We start from the raw sequence: 27,779 nt of genomic DNA, 5'->3' as shown, positions 1-27,779 counted from the left end.
GAAATGTTCCTAGAGCAACTAAGGAAATGAATTTTAAATTTTATTTAATTTTTACTAATTGACATGTAAATTCAAAAACTGACATGTGTGATACATACAGTAAAATTTTTAAGGAGGTTTGGAGCAATTTGGGTATATGAATCTACTCTTTCAACTGTTAATTTCATGAAATCTAAATACAGATCAAGTGTTTCCAGTGAATAGCTGGCAACCAAATTGAGATACAATGTAAGTGTAAAATTTTGGAAAACTTAATACCAGAAAAAAAAGAACGCAAAATATCTCATTCATTTTTATATGGATTATATATTGAAATGATATTTTGGTTGTATTTCGTTAATAAAAAATTAAATTATTTAGTTAATAAAAAATTAAAGCTTACTTCACCTGTGTCTTATACCTTTAAAATGTAGCTTCCAAAAAAATTAAATTTCTGTGTGTGGCTCACCCCTCGATGCTGCTGGTAGGGATGTAGATGGTCCAGCTGCTTTGAAAACCAGAATGGCCGTTCCTCAAAAAGTTAGATGTAAAGTCACCCAGCAACCCCACTCCTGGGCATTCGCCCAAGAGAACTGAAAACATATGTGCACACAAAAACCTTGTACTTGAATGTTCATAGCAGCATTATCCATAATAGCTACCGAGTGGAAACAGCCCAGATGTCCATCAGCTGATGAATGGATGAAAATAAATGTGGTATGTCCATACAGTGTGACCTTATTCAGCCATAAAAAGGAATGAAGTGTTGCTAGATGATCCAACATGCATGACCCTTGATAATAATATTCTAAGTGAAAGAAGGCAGACACACAAAAGCCACATAGTGCATGATTCCAGTTACATGAAATATCCAGGATAGGCAAATCTATAGAGACCGAAAGGAAATTAGGGTTTGCCCAGTGCTTGGGGGGAAAGGAGAATAGGAAATGACTGTTAATGGGTATGGGTTTCTTTTGAGGATGATGAGAATATTCTGGAATTAAATAGTGGTGATGGTTGCTCAACTTGTGGACATGCAAAAAATTGTGTATGTGGCTTGCGTTACCTTTGTATTGGACAGCCTGGATTTAGATGACTTACCTGTTCCTCTCTTGTCACCCGTGAGGGTACAGAATTTAGCCAGAGCTAATGGACATGGGGTCATTTTTGCCCCTTCCCCAGGGGTATGTGGCAATGTCCAGAGGTATTCTTCGTTGGCAGCTGGGGTGGAGGTGAGAAGTAGCCAGAGGGGTGGGGTGGGGTGAGATTGGCCAGAGATGCTGTTAAACATCCTACAATGTGTAGGACAGTTGCCCGTAACAAAGAGCTATCCAGCTCCAAATGTCAGTAGGGTCAGGTTGGAGGAGGCCGGCGCCGGAGGCTGCTCAGGGGTTCCTGGCCTCCTCTACGCACTGTGGGCGTGGCCTTCCCTGGAGCCCAGCCACCTCCCAGGTGTGCTCAGCTCCTCTGCACACCTGAGCCCGTGCCCTTGGAGATCTAGGCAGAGTCCCGAAAGGGCCCAGGAATTCCAGAGTGGATTAGCTGTGGAGTCCATGGCTCTGTCCTCACTCTCTGAGGCTTCCTAAGTTCCCAAATGTTATACTTATTTTATTTATTTATTTTTAAAGATTTTACTTTTTTACTTGAGAGAGAGTGAGAGAGTTAAGAGAGAGAGAGCACAGAGGGAGAGCCCGACAAGGGACTCGATCCCAGGACTCTAGGATCATGACCTGAGCCGAGGGTAGACACTTGAACCGACTTAACCCAGGTGCCCCTGTTATACTTACTTTAAATTAAGCCGGCCTCATTCTGGGGTAGAGATTGCCATTTTTCTTGTTTTCTCTTCCACATCAGATTTCCTAAGCCAAAGACAACTGGAATTTGCAAAGTCTGTGTCATGAATGGGTTCCTTCTCTGATGTCTGAAGTAAAAGACCTGAAGAAAGATATCCCCGGACTTGCTTTGAGGTACTTTGTTTTTAAACTACCCTTTTCTGTCTGTAGCAGTTTCTCGTGGTTGCTCTAACAAATTACCACAAACTTAGTCACTTAAAAGAATATAAATTTATGACCTCACAGTTTTGCAAGTCCAAAGTCCAACATGGATCTCACTGGGCGCTAAAATCAAGGTATCAGCAAAGCTGCATTCCTTCTAGAGGCTCCAGAAGAGAATCTCTTTGACTTTTCCAGCTTCTGGAGGCTGCCTGCATTCCCCGACTCCTGGCCCCTTCCTCCAAATTCAAAGCCAGCAGCATGGGGACTTGAAATACTTTCTCAGACTTTGACCCTCTTCTCTCCCTCCCACTTAGAGGAGCCCCTGGGATTACATTTGGATCACTGGATAATCCAGTGTAATTTCCCCATATCAAAAAGCTAACTTCCATCTGCAAGGTCCCTTTCACCACGTAAGGTAATATATTCACAAGTTCTAGGAATGGGGGGCATGGATCTCATCTTTGGAGGCATTGTTCAGCTTCCCACAGTGTTTCATGGGTCTGGACAACCTGCTGGGACCGTCCGTCAGCCAGCATTCTGGCTCACCCTCATTCCATAAGAAGAAACTGGGTGTATTTGCTTTTCCAGAATGGTGGGAGTTTCTCAGACTGAGATAGTTAAATACTGACTTTCCAGATCTTCGTTCTTATTGACATATGCCCCCAAAATGGTCTATGAGAGATTTATAGACTACTCGTTAGGGGCTAAAAAGTGTCCCCCGCCCCAATTCATATGTTGACGTCCTAACCCCTGTACCTCAGAATGATCGATGTTTGTGGGTAGAGCCTTTAAAGAGGTAACTAAGGTCAAATGAGGTCATTCGGGTGGGCCCTAATCCGATATGACTGGTGTCATTACAAGAAAGGGAAATTGGGACATAAACACCAGACACATGCTGTGAGAAGGCAGCCATCCGCAAGCCGCAGAGAGAGGCCCGAGAAGAAACCTACTGGGCCAACTACCTCCTTGGCTTTGGACGTCCAGCCTCCAGAACTGGGAGAAAGCGAATTTCTGTTGTTTCAGCCAGCCAGTCTATGGTATTTTATTATGGCAACCCTAATAAACGAAAACACTCCTTTTCCACATTCGTACCGTTGTACGGTTTGAAATGAATTATTACAATTCAAATCTTTTCATATGACTCTGGTTTCTGAAGCTCTTGTCACACTTGCTGAGTTGAAATCCCCTTTCACAAGTAGGCCTGTCCGACCACGTGCCAGGGTTCAACTCAACATGTATTGGGCATCTCTGACTATCAGGCCCTGTGTGTGCTCCGTAAGGCTCGCCCCTGGCCCATGAGCAATCATGGGACAATTATACTGTCTGTCTAATCCAGTGTCATTTGCAGCAAAGCCTCTAAGTCAGTGAAGCGAAGAGCCATAGGACTTCGGCGGAGGGAGTGTATCAGGGCAGGATGGTTAGGCAGGGACATTAGGATTCTGAACGTGTTATGAAATGAGTGACATCTGAACACCGGGCCTTAAGGAATCAGCCAGATGCCTTCACAGTCAAGCCTTTCAAGGGAGTCCCCTCTGTGTTCCAGGGATGGAAGATTCAACCTTCAACTGGAGGCTTTAGGAAGTGGTCTTAATTTGAGTCCCCTCCAAAAAGCCGACCGTGAGACAAGAGCGGGAATGCGGTGAGTCTTTCAGGGTGGTGACCTCAGGGAGCACGAAAGAAGAGGAGTGTGAGTCAGGGAAGGGAGGAGCCCGCACGGGACCGAACAGGTCCAGGTGTAGACACAGGGGCCGGATCCCACGGGGCACTGCTCCCAAACTGTGTGGCACCTGCCTTAGAATCATCCTACGGGAAAGTGAGGTCTCCTACTTCCAGCCACCTTGTCCTGTGTGGCCAAACAACCTCCCAGGCCATGAAGAAAGGCCTCAGGCAGGGGAGCTGGAAACTGTCTTCACCGCAGCTGCAGGGAAACCCGGGTGACTGAGGAGTGTTGGGGCACAGTGCTCTCTGCATCTGCCTTGGGGACAATTCGGTAACTTCGCACACCATCCGGATGCTGGAGTCAATCAATGGGGTTCTTTGACCCGAAGGATTCTGACTCTACCGTCCATCAGAATGCACTGGCCCTCATAATCCTCAGCCTCAGTTTGTGCTGCGCTGATCGGATTTCCTTAGTGAATGTGAATTCCAGTTTTGTCACTTAAAATAGATGTACCGTGGGCATGTTAATTAACCTCTTGGAGCTTTGTGGGTCAGCTCACACTTTTATTATAGGGATTACTACCAAACGTAGGGCATCAACCTAGTACTCAGAACACACAAACACGCTATGAATGGTTACTATTTTTACGGATGACGACACTTGTTTCTCCCTCCAGTCAGTGCAAACTTTTGACCAGGTACAGAACTTGAGATGATGATCAGAAAGCACACCCCCACAACAGCTTCTTCATCATGCTTTCTAACTACACATCTGCCCGGTATGACTGGCTTATTGCTTGGTTTTGGTAAACAAAAATCCCATCTCAGAAAAATGCCTTATTAAAGCACCATGTAAGTGTCATGCAATGAGCACAAAAATACCCAAATCATAATTTATAAGAACTTCCAGGCTCCCGGTGAATAACCTCTGGCTTAAATTAGGTATAAATGAAAGCTATTGGGGACTATAGGCATGCTTTGTAGTAATTTACTACATTAGTGCCCTGAATGGCTCCCAAATTACCTGGGGCTCGGAATTCTGAGGGTGACCGTATGTCTCAGTCTGTTTGGGCTGCTCGAACAGCATGCCATAGCCTGGGAGGCTTAAGCAACAGAAACGTATTTCTCCTAGTTCTGGAGTCCAGTGCAGATCCAGGTGAGGACTCTTTTCCTGGCTTGCGTATGTCTGCCTTCTTGCTATGTCCTCACAGGGAGCAGAGGGAGGGAAGGAGGGAGGTTAAGGGAGGGGGGGAGAGAGGGAGGGTGAGATATATACACAGAAGGAGAGAGAGAGAAGGGGAGGGAGGGAGAAGAGGAGGAGGGAGAGAAACACATATACAAAGAGAGGGAGACCGAGAAGGGGAGGGAGAGTGAGAGAGGGAAGGAAGGAGAGAGAGGGAAAAGGGGGGAGAGAGAGGGAGAGAGACACACATGTGCACATACATGAAGTGGGGGGAGGGAAGGAGGGAGAGAGAGGGGAGATAGAGCCAGCTCTCATCTCTCTTCCTCTTCCTATGAGGACACTAACCCCATCATGGGGTCTCCACTCTCATGATCTCATCTAAACCTAATTACCTCCTAAAGGCCCCACCTCTAAATACCAACACTGTGGGAGTTGGGGCTTTAACATATGAATGGGGGGGGACACAAACACTCAGGACACCTTGCTTACCATTATAGAGTAGCTTTCCTCCTGGGGAAATCTGACATCTCACATAATACAGTCTCACCATATAGGGTTCTAGGAAAATGGTAAGAAAGGGGGTTTTATCCATATTTATGGGTTCTATTTTTAACAGTATTAACTCATTTTTAGGCCCCCTGGATGCTCATAGGGCCTCTACTCAGCATTTAACTTTCAGCATCTGAGAGAACTAATTTTCACTGATCAAAGAGAAAGCTTCTCTTGCTACATTTGGGGCAGTCTCTTAAGGGATTTAGAAAAGTTGTAGTATTATATAGGCTGTTTTTCAAGAAAAATGGAATGGAGCTTATTTGTATTGTAAAGTAGCTGGGAGAAGAGAATAGAGGCTATTTCCTTTTATTTATATTTATTTTTTAGAAAGAGAGAGAGCCCACAGGGAGTGGGGAAGAACAGAGGGAGAGGGAGAGAGAATCTCAAGCAGACTCCCCGTTGAGCACAGAGACTGACACGGCTCAGTTTCAGGACCCCAAGATCATGACCTGAGACAAAATCAAGAGTCGGAGGCCTAGCCAACTGCGCCACCCAGACGCCCTCGAGGCTATTTCCTTTTAAAAGCCACCAGTTTTTGTCAGTTCCCTTCGGCAAGAGCTCAGTAAGTGACTTTGAGCCTGACTTATTTATGCTCAAATTGCAGCGAGGTGTAAAGGCGTTGAATAGAAAAGTGCCCGGGGGTTTCGCTTAGTTAGGGTCCATGGGACCACAGGGGAAGAACTGGAGCTTTCTCTCATGACACCCAAGGTTTTCAAGGGAAGAGACTACATATATATTGCTTCGTCATTTGTTTGCAAGTATTTTCTCATACCCTTAAATGTTTCCAAAGCATGATTTGTAACGGCCGTGTGGTGTTCCAAAGGATTTTGTACCACAATATTTAACCATCCCCCTACCCCCGCTGTTAGAGATCTAGATTGTTCCCAAAGTTTCATTATTACAAGTCATGCTGCAATAGACACTCTTGTCCAGCTAGCTCTTACAGCTCTCATCACCGCACTTGGCGAAATCACTGGGCCAAAGTTCGCATTTTAAAGATATTAGTAAATATTGCCAATTTGCCACCCAGAAAGATGATACCACTTTGCACTTCCACCCGCAGAGTAGAAGAAAGCCTCTTTCCTCACAGTCTTATCAGATGGAGATATTATCACTTCAAAAGCAATCACTGAAAACTGACGAAGGAAGGAACGGTGAAGGAAGTCAGCTGATTAAGTTTATGACATAACTCTACATTTTTTTAATGAATTGACTATGATTCCTTTGCCTATATTGGATTAAGCTGTTCATGCTTTCTTATGCTGATTTCTTTGTCTATACATCACCAGTACGTACTTTTCTTTTTTTAAAGATTTTATTTATTTATTTGACAGAGAGACAGCAGAGAGGGAACACAAGCAGGGGGAGTGGGAGAGGGAGAAGCAGGCCTCCCCGCTGAGCAGGAGCCCGATGCGGGGCTCGATCCCAGGACCCTGGGATCATGACCCGAGCCGAAGGCAGACGCTTAACCGACTGAGCCACCCAGGCACCCCTAGTACGTATTTTTCTAAGTTTTCATTTGTTTTTAAATTCTGAGTTTTTTAATATGCAGAATTCTTACATTGTCAGGTTTGTCGATTTTCCCCCTTATGCTTAGAAAGGCTTTCCTCATTTTCTTCCACTCTATTTGGTATTTATTTTGGCAGCTGATATGGAATTAGGGATTCACAGGACTTTCGTGCCTTGGAAAATTAGAGATCCTCATGTTCAAACCCTTTCAGTTTAAGGAAAAACTGAGGGAAGAGGCCCAAGGAAGAGGAGAAATGGGCTCAGGGACACAAAGCTGGTTAATGGTAGAACCAGGACCAAAATCAAGGATTCCTAGACCTCCGTTTAGTCTCCTTTTTTAAAAAATAGTTTTCAATAATACAAGGAACAAATGAATATAGTTTCCTTTAAAACTCTTAACATTACTAATCAATGGTCCAAATGCAAGTTTCCTGTGTCCCTTCCCAGAGTTATCAACAGTTGTCACTTTGGTGTGGATCCTTCTACACTTAACAAAGATAATTTTATGTACTCCCATGTATAGGTACAAATGACATATATGGTTATGGGTTGGTTCGGGGTGGGTACATACATGGTACCATGTTCTGTGGATCATTCTGTAATATACCTTTCTCACCCTACATCATGGTACGTGTCTCCTTGGGCCCATGAAACTGCAGAATAGCCGGTAATGCCCTCTTTAAGTTTAAAAGATATCAACAAGCTACACGCTTGCTGACAAAGTACCCATTTCTCCATAGTCTCAACACCTTGATCTTATCTCCCATCCTGTAAATTTTTTGCCTGATGGGTGAGAGATATTATGTTTAAAATTTGTATTTTCCTAATTACTCATGAGGTTGAACCTCTCACATGTTTAGTAACCATTTGTATATCCTAGTCTATGAACTTCGTATTTATTTACTTCCCTTAAAATTCAACCATTAGGGATATGTTTTCTTATCTGCTTTTCATATACTTTGGAAATTAATCTTCGTCTGTTACATATGTCCTACATATTTCTTCCAGTATCTCACTTTCACTTAATTTTGTTTATGACATTTTTTGTTATATAGAAATTAACTTGATGTAAGCAAAATGATCAATGTTTTCTTCCTTTCTTTTTCGTCCTTTGTGTCCCAAGAAGATCTTATGGCTTTCAAGTTCATAAAAACAGTTTCCAATATTTTTTCTAGTAGTTTATAGTTTTGGGCTTTTTAAAATATATTTGACTCAAAGATCCATCTGGAGTTTATTTGGGTCCACCGAAAAGTACTGGTCTTTTTTTTTTTTTTCTCCACATAGATGGCTAATCATGTCAGCATTGAAGATGTTGTTTCTTTCCTAAAACTTGAGAGGCTATTTCCATCATAAACCAAATTCCAGTATATTCTTGGGCCTGATTCTGTACTCTCTACTTTGGTTTATCTATTGATCTACTGAGGGCTGCCCCCACCCTGTTCTGCCACCTTATACTGATAGATGGATAGTTAATCCAACATTTTTCCTGTCCCATTATCAGTGAAGCAAGTTCTTTCTCCGTCATAGCCAAAAAACACCAACAAGGCATGTCTCTGGCACGCAGCTCCCATCCAAGGCAGTGGTGAGAGATTTGCTACAAGGACTTAAACCCACCCAAGCAGCCACGCGACCCTTCTCCGTCCGCTTCCACTGCTGCAGCCCAAATTCCGGTCGCTGAACTACTCCTTAAAATAAAGCTCAGCTGTAGATGGCACACCTGTTTTGGATTAGTTACAATAAGTCAGGATCTGTATTTATTTCAGTTGCCGGACAGGTGAGGAACAGGCTGCATTTAGAGCAAGCCAAGTAGAAAGCAGAGAAACATCGAAATCATGAGGGGTTTTTCTCCCTCTTAGGGCAAAGGGGTTACACTTGATAAGCCCGACACTTCCTGTTACGTCCAGAATCCTGTGATTCTTTATGGGAACACCTCAGGTGGTAGTATTCACTCGAGATCTCGGTCTCATGAAGCCCATGGTTGGAACTGTACTGCCCAGAGAACCACCTCCAGCGCTGGTTCCACATGCCGATTCAACAAGCCTGAGGTAAAATTGAGAGATCTAAACATGCACCCTAGCAGGTGAATCTGGTGCAAATAACCCAGGCCCTCCGGGGGGAGCCGCACTGCCTTGAGCCCCGAGCAGAGGCAGGCCGTGGGCCCCGGGGCGTCTTGTGCTCCAGCACGGGATCTGTAACGGGTTACCCCTCTGAGATGGGTGAGTAGGGGAATGACGTCGCTGTGATGTAGATGCTGCATGGGTTCCTACGTGGTCTGTCCTAGGCCAAGGGGCCCCCGAAGCGCTGGGGTCAAGTAGAGAATCTTTTTTTTTTTTTTTAAAGATTTTATTTATTTATTTGAGAGAGCGAGAATGAGAGAGAGCAAGCACATGAGAGGGGGGAGGGTCAGAGGGAGAAGCAGACTCCCCGCCGAGCAGGGAGCCCGATGCGGGACTCGATCCCGGGACTCCAGGATCATGACCTGAGCCGAAGGCAGTCGCTTAACCGACTGAGCCACCCAGGCGCCCTCAAGTAGAGAATCTTGAGCTGGAAAGGGAAGAGCCTTCAACTCAACTTTTGCACGGGCAGCAGAAACTCTAGGCGTATTTGAATAAAATTAAAAATGAGGCCTGTCCTGCACTCCTCTCTCCTGAGATGGGCACTTTAGGCCGGTGGGTCTGAGGCCAGGTTGCACGCCCCCTCCCAGGCCCAGCCACGCTGGCGTGGAGATCCCCTTCCTGTCCCTGCGGCCTCAGCACCCTCCCACTTGCCTAACATGAGGGCTGCCAACGTTTCCACGCAGTTATCTGGTGTAGTTTAAATATCTGCCCTAGCAACCCACGGCCAACCTGGGCTGCCTCCCTGGACCGTCCAAGGGGACTTCCTGCACACATTTTTTTGCTTCTGTCTCTGGTTTTCCAATGACCAGTTTGTGAAGCGACCTGCAGGGAACGCTATTTTCCCCAGAAGCCCTGATCATTGAAAGGCTGTGCTTTTCGCAGAATAGGAGGTATTTCCGGAATGCATATATGTCACGAGAACAGCAACATCTTCTGGGTGGCGAATACCCACTGCCTGTTTCAAAAGTAGTACTGAATAACCTGGTGCTGGGCTCCTCAGTTAAGATTGGAGGGAAATCTGGGGCAAGGGGCTCCCGACTCACTGACAGAGTGCTTTCATGAGCTGTATAAACTTCAGCTCCCTGCAGGCTGCAGCCCTGCTCTTCGGGTCTTCAACCTGGAGCCTCCCAGGGCGACCCTTCCATTCCACTAAGGGCTGCAGGTCTACAAGCCTGAGCCCTAGGACCCTAGGACTACTGACGTCAGAACTTCCGGGGGTGGAGCCTAGGCATCTCTACATTTAGAAAATAACAGGGATGGTTCTAAAGCACAGCTAAGATTCTCAAATTTGTGGGTACAGAGAACCATCCGGGAGCTTTTAAAACCCCCAAGGCCCAAGCCACACTCAGACCAAATTACATCAGAATCTCTGGGGGCCAAACTCAGGAATCAGACTGTGTTAGGGTCCCAGCCAGCCAGCCAGACCTCTGGGTTAGGGTCTTTTCTAATCTGAGAAAGCTCTCCCCTCTGTAGACCAGAGCTTCTGGAACTTCAGTGTGTATATGAATCACCCAGGAATCAGGTTAAAATGCAGATCCTGATTTCACGAGGCTGGGGCAGGGTTTGAGGGTCTGTACTTTGACAAGCTGGTCTGCAGACTGCACTGTGAGTAGCAGGGCTGGAGGTTCGAGTGAGTCTCCACTGATTATTTAACAATCGTTGAGTACAGTTAACCGCGGGGAGCCAAGGCACCAGCGGATCCTGCAGGTGCAGGGCAGTAACGGTATTTGGCAGAAGTGGCACGGTAGGCTTCGTGATTAAAAACAAAACAAATGTTTGTGTTACTTGCCGGGTCAACCGCGGGGTGGTGTTGACAAGAGGCCTGACTGCTGCTTGCTAAGAGTTGAGTAATTATAAACTTCGGCCCTTCCTATCATCGGTAGAGAGCTGGCTTATCCCTGTTTGAACAGTTGTTATTGGGGGAGGGGGTGCATTTTATTATGCAGATGAACTCAAATCTCAGGTTGCTCTGTCCCAGAGATGAAAACTACGTTACAAGGAGGTTTAGATTATCTGCTCGATATTTTCCTTTTTTTTTTTTTTTAAAGATTTTATCTATTTATTAGAGTGCACACGCAGGGGGAGGGGCAGGCAGAGGGAGAAGCGGGGTCCCCACCGAGCAGGGAGCCCAAAGCAGGACTCTATCCCAGGACTCCGGGATCATGACCTGAGCTGAAGGAAGACGCTTAACTGACTGAGCCACCCAGGTGTCCCTGCTTGATATTTTCCTATGCTAAAAAATATATCTATTTACTGGAGACCTACTATGTGTCCTGCCCGTGACTGGATGGCCATGCCCATTTCAAGCTGCCATATACTGTGTTATTGTACCACCTGCCTAGCTACTAGGCTGAACTCCAATTAGCATGAAGTTTCACACTGCATTTATCACACAAGCCCACACAGATGATAAATTTTGAGAGATCTTCATGCGCGTGCGTGCGTGCGCACACACACAAGTAAAACTGGGAAAATCTGAATAAGATCACTAGATGGTATGAGTATCAATATCTTGGTTGTGACATTGTGCTATAATGTTACAAAATGTTACTGTAGGGGAAACCGGGGCAACGGGTATAACGATCTCTCATGCTGTTTCTGACAACTGTGTGTGCATGTACAATTATCTCAATGAAAATTTCAATTAAAAAAGGTATAAAACCACTCACAGCCAGGCCTCGGTATGTCTTTAATATGGGGGAAAAGGACAGAGTATTAAGGAAGTAAATAACAGGGAGGCCTGGCTGGGTCAATCAGTAGAGAATGCAACTCTTCATCTTGGGGCTGTGAGTTTGAGCCCCGTGTTGGGTGTAGAGATTAATTTTAAGTAAAAATAAAATCTTTTTTAAAAAAGTAACCAAAATAAAAATAACACTCATTAAATGTTAACTGCAAAATAGGTACTATGATAAGCATTTTTCATGCAAGACTTTAATCCTCACAACACTCTATAAGGTATTATTATTATTATTATCATTTCTGTTTTCTGTTTTAGATGAGGAAACTGGGCCTGGGAGAGCTTAGGTCGTTTTTCCCAAGGTCACAGAATCAGAAAGTAGTAGGGCAGGACCCAGACTCAGGTCCAGAGCCTTACACAGAGTATGCGAACAAGAATGCTGGGTTTCTGTGGAAAGAGAAATCATAGTTAGGGATGAGGATTGTGCTTCGGGGGTGAGGTGCATCTGAAGTACCTTGCAGGATCTTGGCCTTGAAAGACGAAAGGAGCTGATCTGGCAACAAGCCAAGCGAGGGCATTCCAGGCAGGAAGACAGAAGAAACACCACACACCTGAGAGAAAGTTTCGTTCTCCAGATGAAGAAACTGGTGTGTTTGTCTGCTTTGCCACTCAGAGGCAGATGGAAGCAATATGGCAGAGGGTCTTGAATGTTAGGGGAATGTGGTAATGTCTTCCTGGGTCTAGGCAGCGATCTGGGAAAGCTAACAAGGCACTGATGAGGCCAAGGTTATGTGTGAATCGCCAGCATACACAAAGGAACCCAAGTGCAAGGTGTTTACACTTTACTACAAAATAATCCATTCCCAGGGCCCAGAGAGCAATGGAAGCAATTTGGTAGTGGAAAATTGGTACGTGAAGAGAACCAAAGAAAGTATTTATGACACCAAAGGCCATAAAGTGGTTGAGACCAATGATCATTACGGAATTAATGGAATTAAATCTTGTCTCATGTGGCTACTTATTCTTTCAATTCTTGAGTGCCTACTATGTGGCCAGCATGATTCCAAGGACATGGGACCTATCCATGAATAAAATACAGTGACCAAACTCCCTGCTGTCAAGGAGCTCACCTGCTATGCTTAGTGTTGATTCCTGATCAGGAAGGTTCTTAACTCTCAAAACCTAAGATTATACTTTCATACTGTACACTTGAGATCCCACGACCCCAGAGAGAAATGCAAATCTCTCTGGGGTGCAGCTGGGCAGTGATGCAGAAGGACAGACATCACTTCTGATTTAAGAGTGAGGATGATCTTACCCCAGCGTGGCTAGAAGGAAACTTAAGATGGGCAGGTCGTCAGGCCTTGCCTCTGAGTTGGCTCATAAAAGCAAGAGCAAAACCAAGGTGAAGGATTGGCAGTGTGATCCTTGAAGATGATTCAAGTTAGCCTGGGGTACCCTCTCTGTTTTCCACTCCAAACTGGGATTAACTTTGGAATCTTCCATAAATGGAGAGAAACTGGGGGCTTTCCAATCCTAGCCTGGGTAAATACTATTTCCACACAAATCAGCACAAGATGGTCTTACATTGTAAAAGCAAGAGGGGAAGACAGGAGGTAAATACACCTGCAGATCTATGTTTAGGCAGGAGATATTCTATAATATAGCCTTGTTCTTCAAATGCAGAATTAGAGGTATGGACTTTTCCTCAGAATGCTAAAATATACAGATGAAGACAACCTACTAAAAGATACGCTGATGGTCACTGTTTCTACAAAAAGACACCTAAAGGTAAGTGCATCAGGCAAGAGTCAAGAGTGGGCAGATTTATGAATATTACCCCCCAATCAAGGATTTTTAACCATTTCGAATTTTAAGATCCCACAAGCGTCAGGTGTCTGAGAATAAATATTTAAAATGTCTTTTTGACTTATCGAAGGATTCACCAACTTTTTTTTCAGCAGTACTTTTAGAAAGTCTGATTTAGCTCCCAGGGAGCTTCTCATGCTTTTGTGTCACATTTAGAATGATATTTAAGCCCTTTGCTGTAAATTTGGCTTATATTGTCTATGCATGTAAGGGACATAGGCATCTCCTACAGTTAGTAACTTTCTACATGGATAAAAGAATTTGCTCTCACTATGCCCCTGGCCCTGGGGCAGAATTTTCCCGCTTTAGTTAAGGGAAAATAAATGCCACAGATACAGAGCTCCTATTTCTAACTTCAGGTTGCACAGAACCGCCCCTGGATCTCCAACTTCCATTCACGTTTCTGGTCACCCTTGAGTGAGAGGCTGGCTCTGCTACTGAAAACAGCCAAGTGAGAGACAGCCCAACTACCTGCAGAATGCAAGCTTCCTAAAAAGTCACCTTTATGGGTCTGAGGTTATTGCTGGAGTCATGCCACAAAACACAAAACACGCACCTCAGACCCGGAGCCGATAGCTGGAGAGGTGAGTGTGTGGGAGTGTACAAGCAAGAGTCCCACAAGAACTTTGATGGAGACAAGAATGTGCACCAGACAGACGACTGTGGTTCTCGAGATGGCCCATTTTATTTAGCTGCATGGAGCTTGCTGCTACCAGGACTCCCGATCTCAGAATTCAGTTTAGGGTGCAAGTCGAGGATGACAAAGGGGGCTCCTTCCTTTAGCTCCTCTCATTGTTGGCAGTTGAGGAAGCTAGATATTGTCTCCCCCAGTGGTGGGTCTAAAACTAACATTGTCACCAGCCTCCTCCCCTCCAAGTATTCTTCCTTGGCCACTTTACCCCCCTCACCCCCCCCACCTTTAATCAGGAAGATAATTTGCCCAGTGAAATGCTCAATGTGGATAAACAACTGTAACAAGGTACTTAGCTGAGCCAGGAAGAGCGTTTTATGAATAGAAAAGGAAATGCTATGTGTACTGACATGAAAAAATTAACACTGCAACTTCATTTTGTATTAACCTTTGGCTAAACCACCTCCATAAACCTATCCTGGGCAGGCATCTGTGGTCATTGGCATGTGATCACCCCAGTGGTAGGTGTTAAACAACCAAATAGCATAAAGCTGGCTCTCCTGCAAAAAGTAAAGTATAAATGTGACTTTTATGGGGCAGAGAATTTGCTCAGGAAAAAGCTACCTCAGATCTGGAGATTTTTAGATTGGCTACTTTATGACTGGGTCTTTAGAAACCAATGTATTACATGTTTACTTTTTCATAGCTAGAGTTCAGTAACTGAATGCATTTGGGAATATTTCATTTTCTTTGGAGTATGTCCAATCTGTAAAAACAACACTAGGTTCCTACTCTGAAGTTGGGGGGAGAGAGAACACAGGTCTAGTAAGAATAATTGAATAACTTTTCTTAGGTAGTTATCTACAAAAATAAAGTCTTGACCATACAGCACAACATCAGTCCAAAACCCATTCGGGACCGTTTAAAATTAAAAATACAAGAAATTCACATATCAAACACAATATCTTTTGTGCCCTATTTCTTTTAATTCCATCTCTTTCAAATAAACCCCCCACAATCAGTAATAGGGTGAAACAAATTTATTTCCTGGCAGTGTTTCCTTAGCCTCTTTCATACTTTGTGATCTAAGAAAAACAAAACAAACATTCGTTCACAAATCCACTTTGATTTTTGGGCACAGAAAACCAACTCTGTCCCCCTTCTCCAGCACCGTGAAAGCGGACTCTACAAATCACTGAGACACACCAAGATCTTTCATTTTTACGATGAATTCTGATTAAACCCAGCACTTACCGTTTTCAAAGGGCTCCTGAAAAATGACCACAGAGAATTTTTTTTTCCCTTTTAAAGTCTTCACCAAACACATTTGCTTGAAAAACGTTCTGAATAGGGACATGGCCTGGTAAAACACATGCAGTCGACAAAATATCGAATTTCTTTTTCCAGCTGTCTGGAATCCCATTAGTGCCTCTCACTTCTGTCTTTGGCTATAATTAGGATGGCTTAGGGTTTATCTGGGCCTTTTTTCAAAACCAGATCTCCTTCCCAGCAGCAGCGGCTACTCCTAGCTTCTGATTTACACTGTGGTACGGTGATCGTGAATATAAAGGGAAGACACACACACACACACACACACACACACACACACCTTCCATCTAGTAATTTTTAAAAAAGAGGAGCCTTACCTGAGGATGAGCCCTGCAGTCTGGAGCTCTGCTCGTTTCAAGTAGGTTCTGGACCGGTACCCCTTCTCCCGAGAAGCCTGAGTTCCCTCCTCGGGGCAGTGAGCCCGGGGCAGTTTGCAGGGGTTTTGCTTCTTGCTTGGTTTTGGCTGCAGCGGCAGATTCTCCTTCAGGGAACTGGGAATTCCACTCGGCAGCTTGCACTCCGGCATGAGAACCGTCTCTTTTATCACTCTGGGTTAGTGGGTGCTTAACAGGTTCTTTGGGATAGAGGAGATTAAGGGTGCCTTCTGTTGCGCTTTCTTTCCGGTTGGAGCTCAGCTTTTTGGGTTTTCCTCTCATGCCGGGCCGCCTCACCCCGGCAGGTTTCTCTGAGCCCCTCTTGGTCAATGAACCCTCATCCCTTACTTTTTCCTCGGCTGCGATCTGCAACCACTGGTTCGCCCCTGACTTTTCTAACTCACCAGACAAGCGCTTCATCGCCGTCTCTATCACTGCTTTATCCATGTTTAGCAGATTGTCACTGGTGAATTCCTCTCCTCCCTGGTGGCTGTCTCTGGTTTCTCTTCGAATTCCTGGATAATCATTTTCAGCGGCCTCAGAAGCAGTGGGTGGTTTATATCTCCCCTGGTCTGTCACAGTAGACGTTGTGTCCTGGTGAGGTCCCAAAGTCAGAATCATCCCCGTTTGCAGGGATGAGGGACTGTGGGTGGAGGCTTGGCTGCTCCTCACCCCCACTTCTTGGGGTTGTGAGTGATAACCACAGAAGCCAGTGGTGGCATCCATAGGCCTGGTGTCATCCGACACCCAAGGCCCACAACCCATTTCACTGAGGAGATGCTCACACCCACCCAGGCAACACGCACTGAATTCCATCTCTTCGTCATCGCTTTCTAATAAAAAAACATGCTCAGTCCCCTGCAGGTTCCTTTGCCAAACTGCATTAGAGTAATCTGTCATAACGTCGGAACATTCCAGATACTCTAGGTCATCATCTGAAAACTCCTCGGTGCAGGTTAGGGTTATCTCTGGGCAAAGTTCATAGTCACTGTCAGAGTCTTCGCTGGACACCTGTGGGCTGACTTGCTGCTTGATCGTGGCCCTGTCCCCTGGGCAGACAGATGCGGTCGCCTCCGACAGGGGCCGGCTGAAGCTGATGTATTTCTGCACTTTGGGCTCCGCTTGCCCAGAGTCTGAGACTTCCTTATGAGGGCCATCACTGTTTAAGGCACCATCCGTTAGCCTCGATACTTTGGAATGCACGGTCCTGTGGCAAGAGATGTTTTGTTTAGCGGGAATATAACTTGAATTAGAGAAAAGCAACCCATCTGCAACCTCCTCTGCATCATCCAGATCATGAGCCTCTTCTGTTGGCCTCGTTCCTTTAACGTCCAAGGGATTTTCAGGACTGGAGGCCCTAGTGCCCCTATTGACCAAAAACTGGAGTGAGCATAGACAGCTGAGTTTGGAGGAGAGGGCATCAGCTGACATGGGAGTACCTGCGGAGATACTTTCTTCCCCCTTGCAAGGATGTTCTTTCTCATCGAGCTGATTTGTTTTCTCCTGTGCACATGCCTCTGTTGCATGTTTCCAGCCCGTGCCCCCGCCATCTTTTGGGCTGGGAGAGAGCTCTGGGTTCTCTGCTGAGCACAGGACTTCAACAGACGCAGAGCAGCAAATCATTCCGGAACAGTTTTTAGCGGAGATTTGGTAAACAGCAGCGTCATCTGGGGTACAGCTAGGAGGAAGAGAATACACAGGTAAGTTTGCTGGGTTTGGACGGACATGCCAACCTTTCTCACGTCATGGCACACAGAAAACCACCATGGTTTTTGCTCCCCCCGCAAAGAGATCTGTGGTCTCCCTGCAAAGGGGCTCGTGGTCAGAGGCAACCAGCTCGAGTTCCAGTTGCCCTCGAGCTGAGAACCCAGGAAGCTCAGCATTTTCCCTTAGAAATTTCCACAATATTACCCCAACTTGAAAACTGCTGAGAATTATTCAGATGAATGGGGAAGCTTCCAGTATTCTAGTTCCTTCTTCTCTCCTTTTAAGTCTTTTTTTATGCTATGGGAATTTGAAAAAAAAAACATCATTTTCTGGAGTGAGACATGGTACACAAACAACTGAAGAATTCGACCCCCTGCAGTGGAACAGCATAAGCAATAACTCTTTTTAAGCCTGTGCTGAGAAGGCAAGGTTCTTGCCAGGAGGCTGTAAAGATACCACACTGGGATTATGTGTATGAAGAATGGTGCCATTTCTCTTCATTTTACATGACTATGAAGTCTAAACCCCACCCCATGAGCCCCTCTGGCTGGAAACCCATGTTCACATGCCATCCTGACTTACACAGGCCAAGTCAGGTGTTTGTCTTGGGCCCAGCAGGGAAGAAACTGAATCCTGGATCATGCTGAGCCTGCTCTCCCTGCTCCAGGAGAGATGGTATTCCTGTGGCCCCTCCCTTTATTGACTCAAGCCTAACAGGCTTTGCTGACCTTTCCCACTAGGGCCTCCAGGCTCTGCAGTCCCAATAAAAAACTTGTAACACTTGCTTTATAATTTGCACTGCTTTATTCATTTGACCTCAGTGTAGCTATAACATTGCTGGTCTCATAGATGCATTATCCTGCTCAGAAGTCAATCAGCATTTTCAGAAGGCAGGAGCTGTGGTCTGGCCAGAATTAGAGGTGATGTTTAGATATTTATTGACTGATTTACATAAAATGTGCACCAATATCTAACCTAGAAGGGTCATTGTTAGACACTCAATGGCACACAGTCTTTCTTACTCGCTTTCTTCTCGCCGAAGGCGTCCCTCTGTCTCCCCAAGCTCATATGTGCTCATAAGCCCTCAATAGTTGGGTGCTTGGGGCACCTGGGTGGCTCAGTTGGTTAAGCGTCTGCCTTCGGCTCAGGTCGTGATCTCAAGGTCCTGGGATCGAGCCCCACATTGGGCTCTCTGCTTAGCAGGGAGCCTGCTTCCCCCTCTCTCTCTGCCTGCCTCTCTGCCTACTTGTGATCTCTCTGCCTCTGTCAAATAAATAAATAAAATCTAAAAAAAAAAAAATAATAGTTGGGTGCCTGCTCACACACACCTCATTTTCAAAAATCATAGACTAATTCCAATTTTGTTAATATCTTGGTTTTTAATAATCTGGTTCCCAAGTAGAAGCCAATCAGGGGTGGCTGAGGCTGGCCACAGCTGATATTCGGATTTGTCTTGGCCAACAACATGCGGAGACTGAAATTTAGGGTAACTTTCTAGAGGAAAAGTACCTGCCCCTCCTGTCTACAAATGAGAAAATCAATGTGAAGGGGCTTGGCAAAGCAGAAACTTTATGCCACATATATTCTATAAGAATGTGGAAGTGCTAAAATGATATTTACATGGTCTGATAGAGACATTAGCTAACACTGCTATGGCAATCATAAATGCATCAAATCAATATGCTGTACACCTTAAAACATACACAATGTTGTATGTCAAATATAACTCAATTTAAAAAAAAAAAATGTGAGAGTGCTGAGACCAGATTACCTTGGGTTCTCAAGAAGTGTGCAGAAGAAGCATCAGGAAACTCTATTTAAAATTTTTGAATCAGAATCCATGGGTAAAAGGCCCGAGAATCTGCTTTTAAAGATCCTAAACAGGGGCGCCTGGGTGGCTCAGTCGATTGAGCATCCGACTCTTGATTTCGGGTAGGGTTGTGTTAGAGCCCCGTGTTAGGCTCCCTGCTCGGTGGGGAGTCTGCTTCTCCCTCTCCCTCTGCCCCCCCCAAATAAATAAATAAATCTTTAAAAAAGAAAAAAAGAGATCCCAAACACATTCTGCTACAAATTGTCCTGGGCCCACCCTTAGAGACAGCCTCATCCTCATCCTCATTACTTACACGTAGGTCTCCTCAGTTGAGCTGAATTAAAGCTGAATGAAGAGAAAGGGGCCTTCGTTTGAGCTTCACATGGCCCACACCACTGCCCGCTTGCCTCTTTTCCATTAGTTCTTGGAGACCTGGCCTCAGATAGGAACTTACAAGGAGCATAGAATAGTACCGTGGGCTACTGGGAAATCCCAAGTAATTCTGATTTCCTGATTTATCCAGACATGATCCCTATGCCAGAGAAACCACCTGCCCCGCAAGTATCAAGACTTGTGTGGAAAGAACAGAAAGGGAGAGAAGGAAATAAGGTGGAGAGGCCAAAGGACCAGGTAAGAAAGCATTCAAGGTGGGGAACAGGGATGGTTCTCAAGAACCAAGGATGGAAAACCAAAGAAATTTTAGAAAAAATATGGAGAAAATAATTGGGTTAAATATATTTCACTTCTGAATGACTAAATAAGCAAATGGGAGAACGTTATGATTTAGTAATGTATGATTTTATGGAGTATGTGTTTCAGCCAATAGAAGATTTAAATCATCGTATGTCTACTAAAGAAGAAAAAGCATAACTGACCTCTCAGAAGTTAATTAAGTAGAGTTCTTCTCACCGGCTAATGACCTCTTTTCAGAGACTTATGGTTTGTGGTTGACACGTCCTTGATCATTATCTCTAAGCATCTTAAAGAAGAGAGGGAGAACATTCGGCCAGGAGCACTACATTTGTTGAATGTCCCCTCTAGTAAACCATGTGCGTGTTGCTCCCTGCATGCAAAATTGAGGCTCAAAGGGGTTGACTAATTTCCCCGAAGTGACAAAGTTGGTAAGTGGTGGAGCTGGGCTAGGAAACCAGAGCCTTCCACTCTGAAGCCGGGCTCAGTACGTCATGTTAGAAAACTCCCATTCAGAAAAAGGAAGTGACAGATGTAGAGCAATCATTTTTGCAAATGTTTCTGTCCTAAGTGTTCATCTGCATCGGTCAACTGACACACTCTTGAAGACTTTGTTCTGGTGCCCGGTATTATGTTGAGTGCCAAGCAAGAGTCAAGGAGATGCATGCCACGTCATGTCCAGCGCTAAAATGACTGAAAGTCTACTGGGGGAAATAGTCTGAATTTCTGTGAGAACCTTGTAGGTCAGTTCTGTGCTAAGTTGTCAGGTGGAAACTGGAAGAGCAAGGGAAGCTCAAAGAGGGGACTCCAGTAGGAGCAGCTAAAATGGTGTGAGTAGTGCTGGGCTTTAGAATCTGCAAGATGCTGGCAGAGTGACCTGTGTGCCCCACAGTATTTGACAGGAATGCAAAAGCTTCCCGGAAGAAATTCCCTGAACAATTAATTGTATTCCCTCCTGCATATCTTTCCTTTTGGAGGAGGGAAGCAACAGCATTCCTCCCCCTTGCTGTGAAAGTCTTGCTAGAGTACTCTACGTTCTTTCTAAATTAATCATTTCCATATTAAAGAAAGAGAGGCACATGTGACCTTAAGTGGATGGGGCTTCTTCTGGGCTTGAACCTCCTGGGTTGGTCTAAACCAGAGGTTCTTAAATATTTGGGCAGCAGGACCCCTTTATACACTCTGAAAAAAATTGAGGACTCCCAAGAATGTTTGTTTATGAGGGTTATATCTATCAATATTTACCATATTAAAATTAAAACTGAGAGGGGCACCTGGGTGGCTCAGTTGGTTAAGCAACTGCCTTCGGCTCAAGTCATGATCCTGGAGTCCCGGGATCGAGTCCCACATCGGGCTCCCTGCTCAGCAGGGAGTCTGCTTCTCCCTCTGACCCTCTTCCCTCTCATGCTCTCTGTCTCTCATTCTCTCTCGCAAATAAATAAAATCCTAAAAAAAAAAAAATTAAAACTGAGAAAAATTGATAACGTTTATTCATTTAAAAATAACAAAAATAAGCTCATTACATGTGAGCATGGAGAGCATTTATTTACATGCTACCTATATTTTTCCTAAACAAAGTAAAATTTCATAAGAATGGCATTGCTTTACATTTTTCACACATCTAATATCTGGCCTAATAAAAGACAGCTGTTTTTTTTTTTAATCTGCTTCTGCATTGTGACGCAATACTTTGGTCTGGTTGAAGTATAGGGAGAAAATCTGGCCTCGTGCAGATATGCAGTTGGAAAAGGAAGAGTATTTTAATAGTCTTTTCATATGATTGCAGATAATCTTCATTACTATACAAAGAGTGGTTGCAATGTGGAATCTGAAACCCTATCATCTAGTTACATAAAATCCATTCATCTAGACTGCATTTTACATGCATTTTTACCCATATGTGATTTTGTAACATCATGTATTGTTCATCTGGAGGAACTTGGTTCATGAGATCTTCTAAACATTACCACATTTCATTATATAATATTTTAAAAAATCACATTAATTAATATTCCTACTGATCTTTCCAGAATAATTTGGAAGTACTGGCAAACTGTCAAGCTTCTGATGAAGGATACAAGTTTTTGAAATTTCTAGTTAGGGAAATAATACCAATATTAATTGATCATAACTGTGTAAGTCAATTCTGTGCTAAGTTGCTTGGTAGCAATGGAAAGATGGAGGACATCAGTAAAATGGCAGAGTAAAGACTTCTGAAAATTTTCTCCTCCATAAAAGCAACAAGAATGCTGGCAAAATGTGTCCGAATCAACTTTTTCAGAATTCTGAAAAATAACCAAGGACAATCTGAGGGGGATTTATTCAAGAAAAATGACTGAATCTCAGGAAGAATAGCAAATTTTCTGGTGTTGTAACTTCCCCTGTCCTATCCCTCACCCCCACCTCCATGGAGTCCTGTAAACCAAGTGTTCACAATCATGGTGAAAATCAGCAGTCTGGCAGCCACAGAAGGGGCAGAACACGGTTGAAGCAACTCCAAAGCCCCCATTCCCAGGGAATTGTCATCTGATCTGTCTGCTGGCTCCCTGATCACACGTACAAGACTGTGTTTATGTGTCCTGATTCAGAGTTCAACTAGACTGAAGAACATTTTCCCTGAAACATTTGTCAGGAAAAAATTCAGAGGCAACTGTTTAACATGATGGCTGCCTGAGGCGGTGGATAACTGGCAAGACAAACAACAGGCTAACCAGAAAGATTAAAAGGGAAAGCTAGGGAATGAGATGTCCATAGGGGGCATTGAAAAGCTCCAACATGTTTCTGGGAATCGAGAAGGCCATGCACATGTGTATGGCTGTGAGCATGTCCACGGCTGTATGCATGCTCAGGAAAGACCTGAGAAGACATTAAGCTCTCAATTCTAACTGACCTGAAGGCTTCGTGCTAGCAGGAAGTGAAGGCTAAGACAGAGTTCTCCACTGCTTGGCTGAGTATTGAAGGCATGCCCCAACATGTGCACAGAGCCTCTCAACAAAAACTGGGAGACTTACTTGTTCCAGGCATCTAAGAAAATCTCCATCTAGTCATTAGTCAACCACTAAGTTAAACTGAGCAGAGACTTCAGTGACCACAAACAATAAAGAACACTGACTGAAAGAATTAGTTCAGAAAAGTCACTAAACAAACAAATAACAACAAGCCCTGGGAAAGGGGGAGAATCTGTTTCCCAGAGTTGCCACATTCTATTGTTTAAAATGTCCAGTCTTTGCAAAACAATTAGAGACATGCAAAGACAGAATAAAGCATGACCCATACATGGTCATGGGGAAGGGGAGAAGCAGTCAACAGAAACCATCTCTGGACTTGCTAGATAAAGATTTTAATTAGCTCTTTTAAGAACTAAAGGAAGCTATATCTAAAGAACTAAAGGAAAATGTGAGAACAATGTCTCAATAAAGACACAGAAATTGTAAATAAGAACAATATAGAAATCCTGAAGTTGAAAAGTATAATAACTGACATGAAAAATTCACTAGAGGGCTCAAGAGCAGAGATGAGCAGAAAGAATAAAGAGTCCATGAACTTGAATATGATTGATTAAGACTACCCAGTCTTCAGAACAGAAAGAAAAAAGAATGGAAAAAAGTGGACAGCATCTCAGAGACAACATATGCACAAAGGGAGTCCCAGAAGGAGATGAAAAAGGCAGAAAGAATAGCTGAAGAAAGTGGAAGTTCTTAGTTCAGAGAAGGGACTGCGGTGATAGCTTGAAAGCTTGGATTTTTTTTTTAATTGTGGTATAACTGACATATAACATTACATTAGTTTCAGGTGTACAAAATAATGATTCGATATTTGTATACCTTGTAAATGATCACTGCAATAAGTCCAGTTAACAACAACCACCACATATGGTTACAAATTTCTTTTTCTTGTCATGAGAACTTTTAAGATCTACTCTCTTAGCAACTTTCAAATACACAATACAACATTATTAACTATAGTCACCGTGCTGTACACAACATTTTCAGGATTTACTTATTTTATAGCTGGAAGTTTGTACCTTTTTAAAAAGTTTGGATTTTTATCACTAGCAACAAATGCTATAAGTTTTCCTTGAAGTGGCAGGTCTACTTTGTTAATTTTCAGGACAATATTTGCCAAATATCCGAGGCTGGATAATCATCATTTGTTCATTGTTCTTCCAAGTAAAAATTGTACTCCATGAAAAAGTGGCTAGTTCAGTTTGCAACTTAAACAATCATACAGGTGCTTTCCCTCAAGATGACTATCATCTTAAGGAAATCCAGCAGAGATGCTCTGGGCATACTTCCCATTTCCTTACAGGGCAGAAAAAGGGCTTTGTCAAGATTTAATGAAATTAACCATTTTTATTGATGCATCCGAAACATTATCAAGCAAAATGTTTTGGGTTTTGGTTTGTTTTTAACTGAGGCTGTATGGCAGTGAAGAATTCTATGACAACTAGTATAATTTGGGACCACTGCCTAGATTCATGCTAAACCACCAACAGTTTTACCATCTATTGCTTTTTATCATCACTCCATATGTCAACACAGTGAAAAAGACAAATAATGTTTCAGTATTTTTGTGGTAATAGTTTTGATCTGGCAGATCCTCTGAAAGGTCATTAGGTACCCCCAGGGGTCCATGGACCACACTTTGAAAACCACTAATTAAAGCTATTCACTGAGGGAAGCTTTAAAATGCTCTCAGCATTCTCCCATGGGAAAACACCTGACAGAGGAGTGCTCTTGCACTCTGGAAGATGGGCAGCTGCATGGAGAGCTGACGTTTTGCTCGGTATAATCATTTAGGTGCTCCCTTAGGCAGACGACTTCATCTCTTTGGGCCTCAATTTCCTGACTTACAAAGAGGAAGAAGACCTATGTCTGGGTCCCACCCCCCTAGAGATTCTGATTTAATGCTCAGTACCTGGGTCTACATGATTTAATTTGGGGCAGGAGAAGGCTGGGTCCATCAATGCAGGAGTGGAAGGGGGGCGCTAACCTTAGAAGTTCCTCAGGATCTTGCCAACTTAGGATGGTTTTGTGCTTTGGGAACAGGATTATAAATGTGAGTGAGAACTAAGAGTACATAAGAACATGAAAATAGGGCAAATAAGAACATGAAAATAGAAGGTTTGGGAATAGAATGTAACAGGTGCAAAAAGAAGACAAGGAATCAATTTTTTTCTCTAGCTACCAGCACAACAGACTTATGAGACCTGATAGTCTTTGAAATCCCTACATTCCAATCCCCACCCTTACTGCCCCCTCAGGGGGTTGGGTTTTCACACACACTCCTATTCATTCACCACCCCACTGACACAGATAAAATAGAATGACTTACACCCATGTGGACTGAAAAGTGGATTTCCCCCGCTCAAGTAGTTGCTTCTCTTCTCTCTTTTGTCTCCTGGAGGTCATTCCCCTGCTCCCCAGAAAACTCTCCCAACAAGATTAAAATTGCTGAAACAAACCCTGCAATCTGACCAGACACCCTGAGGACAGAGTTTGTGGGAGAGGAAGCTCAAGCTATTGGCTGGAGGTAAGACATGAAATCCTCTCTGGGCTTCAGGTATTGTTCTGTTTTACTATGTGCCACTTTCCAGTGGAGGAAAACAATCTCTGGGAACAAAATGTCTGCAGCCAGGAATGCGGGGGGTGGGGAGGCCTCCAAAGCACCCCCCCCCACTCCCTCCCCCACTGTGGATTTTCTGAGCCTTGCCTGCCTGTGCAGCAGGGAGGAAGGAGAGCGCCTGGTTCAATAAAGGTTCAAAAAAATACACAAGGACACCCATGTCCTTGCCACCGTCCCAGCGCCAGGTGGGGTGAAGCTCAAAATATTTTCTTACACTAAGTGTATCTTATTACTTGCCTAACTGCTACTATCAATTTGATTGATTGAATTATTCAGAATGACTAAAGGAATAAGAAAGGCTTGGGTTTTTGCACGCCCCAAAGCTATGTTTGTTGTAGAGATGGGAGAACTCTAACACTAGAAACACACACAACTTCTTGATCGTATTTTCTACAAGCAACTAGACCCATTTCAAAAACTGATGAGGAGTTTCCATATACATTTACCAGTTTACTCATTTATCCAATGGATTTACTGAACCGCAAGTCTGAAGACTGAAAGACTACTTGGAGTTGTGCGGCTCCTGGGCCCACCTGCCTCCCTCCCCCTGCGCCCTTCCCTGTTCTGCTCTGTCTCCCGGAGCTGACCCTTGAGGCCCAGGCTCCCCAGCTCCCGGGACCACTGGCTTCCTGCTGCATTGGATCACAGAGAGGCAGGAGCCTGGAGAGTGGGGAGAAGGGAAAAGTCACCCTCCGGTGGGATTTCTAAGACGACATCCCTCTGTCATCATCAGTAGCTCCAGGTCCCACGGGACAGGCCCACCAGGGTTCCAGCTTTTGCCCTGTGACCCGGAACTGGTCGTCCTGCCGCCTCCCTTCACTCTCAAAGCCTAGGGAATGGTAGCTTCCTGCTGATGCTCATCTCTGGGTGACCCATGTTTGGTTCAATCACTTGTACAACCCCATATTGAATGCCTGAAAGTAGTTTTTGTCTTCCTGGTTAGACCCTGACGGATAGAGAGATGATGTAGTTCACTGACGTTGGAACTGAGGCCCTGAGAAGATGTGTCTCACGTACCAGTTAAAATATTGTAAGAAATGTCTACCGCGTGTAAGGCACTGTGCTAGGCTCTGTATAGACAATACAGGTGGTAAATTCCTAGGCCCTTCCTAGGAGCCTCTCAGCCAATAAGAGAAATGAGGTATTTATACCAATGGCTATAACACAGGATGGTACATGCTAAGGGCTATTAAAAATCCGACCAATTATGAAGGTTCGGGTCAGGGGGTGCAAGATAACGAGGGAAGGTTTCCTGGGTATTTAAAAGCTGAAGCAGGGGCGCCTGGGTGGCTCAGTCAGTGAAACGTCTGCCTTTGGCTCAGGTCATGATCCCAGGGTTCTGGAGTTGAGTCCCATGTTGGGCTCCCTGCTCAGCGGGGAGTCTGCTTCTCTGCCCCTCCCATGGCTTGTGCTCTCTCTCCTGCTCACTCTCTCTCTCAAATAAATAAATAAGTAAAATCTTTAAAAAAAAAAAAAAGAAAAGAAAAAAACCTGAAGCAGGCCTAGAAAATACACAGTAGGATTTTGGCAGGAAAGTTGGTATATGCCCAGGGTTGGGGAGGGAGCTGACCATTCCAGGCAGAAGAAACAGCCTCAAGGTGAGACTCTGGGGGAGCGGTGGGCTAAAAGGTAGGGCTACTTCATTATTTATTGTTTAAACAGAACAGGTTTGGGGCACGTGGGTGGCTCAGTCATTAAGCGTCAGCCTCAGGTCATGGTCCCAGGGTCCTGGGATCGAGCCCCATATCGGGCTTCCGGCTCGGTGGGAAGCCTACTTCTCCCTCTCCCACTCCCCCTGCTTGTGTTCCCTCTCTCGCTGTGTCTCTCTCTGTCAAATAAATAAATAAAATCTTTAAAAAAATTTTTTTAAAAAATAGAACAGTTTTGAGGATGAAAAGGGACACTATTAATACTTACGCCGAGACCACAGGCAGAAACCAGGGCCATGCCCGGGAAATGGAGACTGACTCAGATAAATCAGGAGGTACGGTCACCCACCAGGAATTGGGCAGGGCCCAGATCGGGGGGGATTTTCCACCCCGGACTGAGAAGTTTGGACCTTAGGCTTACTGGG

At 44.5% G+C, this 27,779-nt stretch overlaps 1 protein-coding gene and 1 long non-coding RNA gene across 3 annotated transcripts in view; one reads left to right on the top strand and one right to left on the bottom strand.

Moving 5' to 3' along the window:
• The window catches only part of ALPK2 (alpha kinase 2), a 120,547-nt gene that overhangs the window by 56,521 nt on the left and 36,247 nt on the right, over positions 1–27,779 (bottom strand). The window contains exon 4 of the mRNA XM_034995875.1: positions 15,817–17,551. Coding sequence (XP_034851766.1) covers positions 15,817–17,551 — 1,735 coding nt within the window. The remainder of the gene's footprint in view (positions 1–15,816; positions 17,552–27,779) is intronic.
• LOC118004502 overlaps positions 12,981–27,779 on the top strand; it is a 49,946-nt gene continuing 35,147 nt past the window's right edge. For both annotated transcript variants that reach the window (XR_004677604.1, XR_004677603.1), the window contains exons 1-4: positions 12,981–13,461; positions 13,899–14,123; positions 19,914–20,020; positions 25,487–25,612. This is a non-coding gene — a long non-coding RNA (uncharacterized LOC118004502). The remainder of the gene's footprint in view (positions 13,462–13,898; positions 14,124–19,913; positions 20,021–25,486; positions 25,613–27,779) is intronic.

Source organism: Mirounga leonina, unplaced genomic scaffold (assembly GCF_011800145.1).
Source record: "Mirounga leonina isolate KUSES-001 unplaced genomic scaffold, KU_Mleo_1.0 Mir_93, whole genome shotgun sequence".
NCBI classification, from domain to species: Eukaryota; Metazoa; Chordata; class Mammalia; order Carnivora; family Phocidae; genus Mirounga; species Mirounga leonina.
The sequence above is the reverse complement of the archived record's forward strand: the minus strand, read 5'-3'. Positions and strand labels throughout refer to the sequence as shown.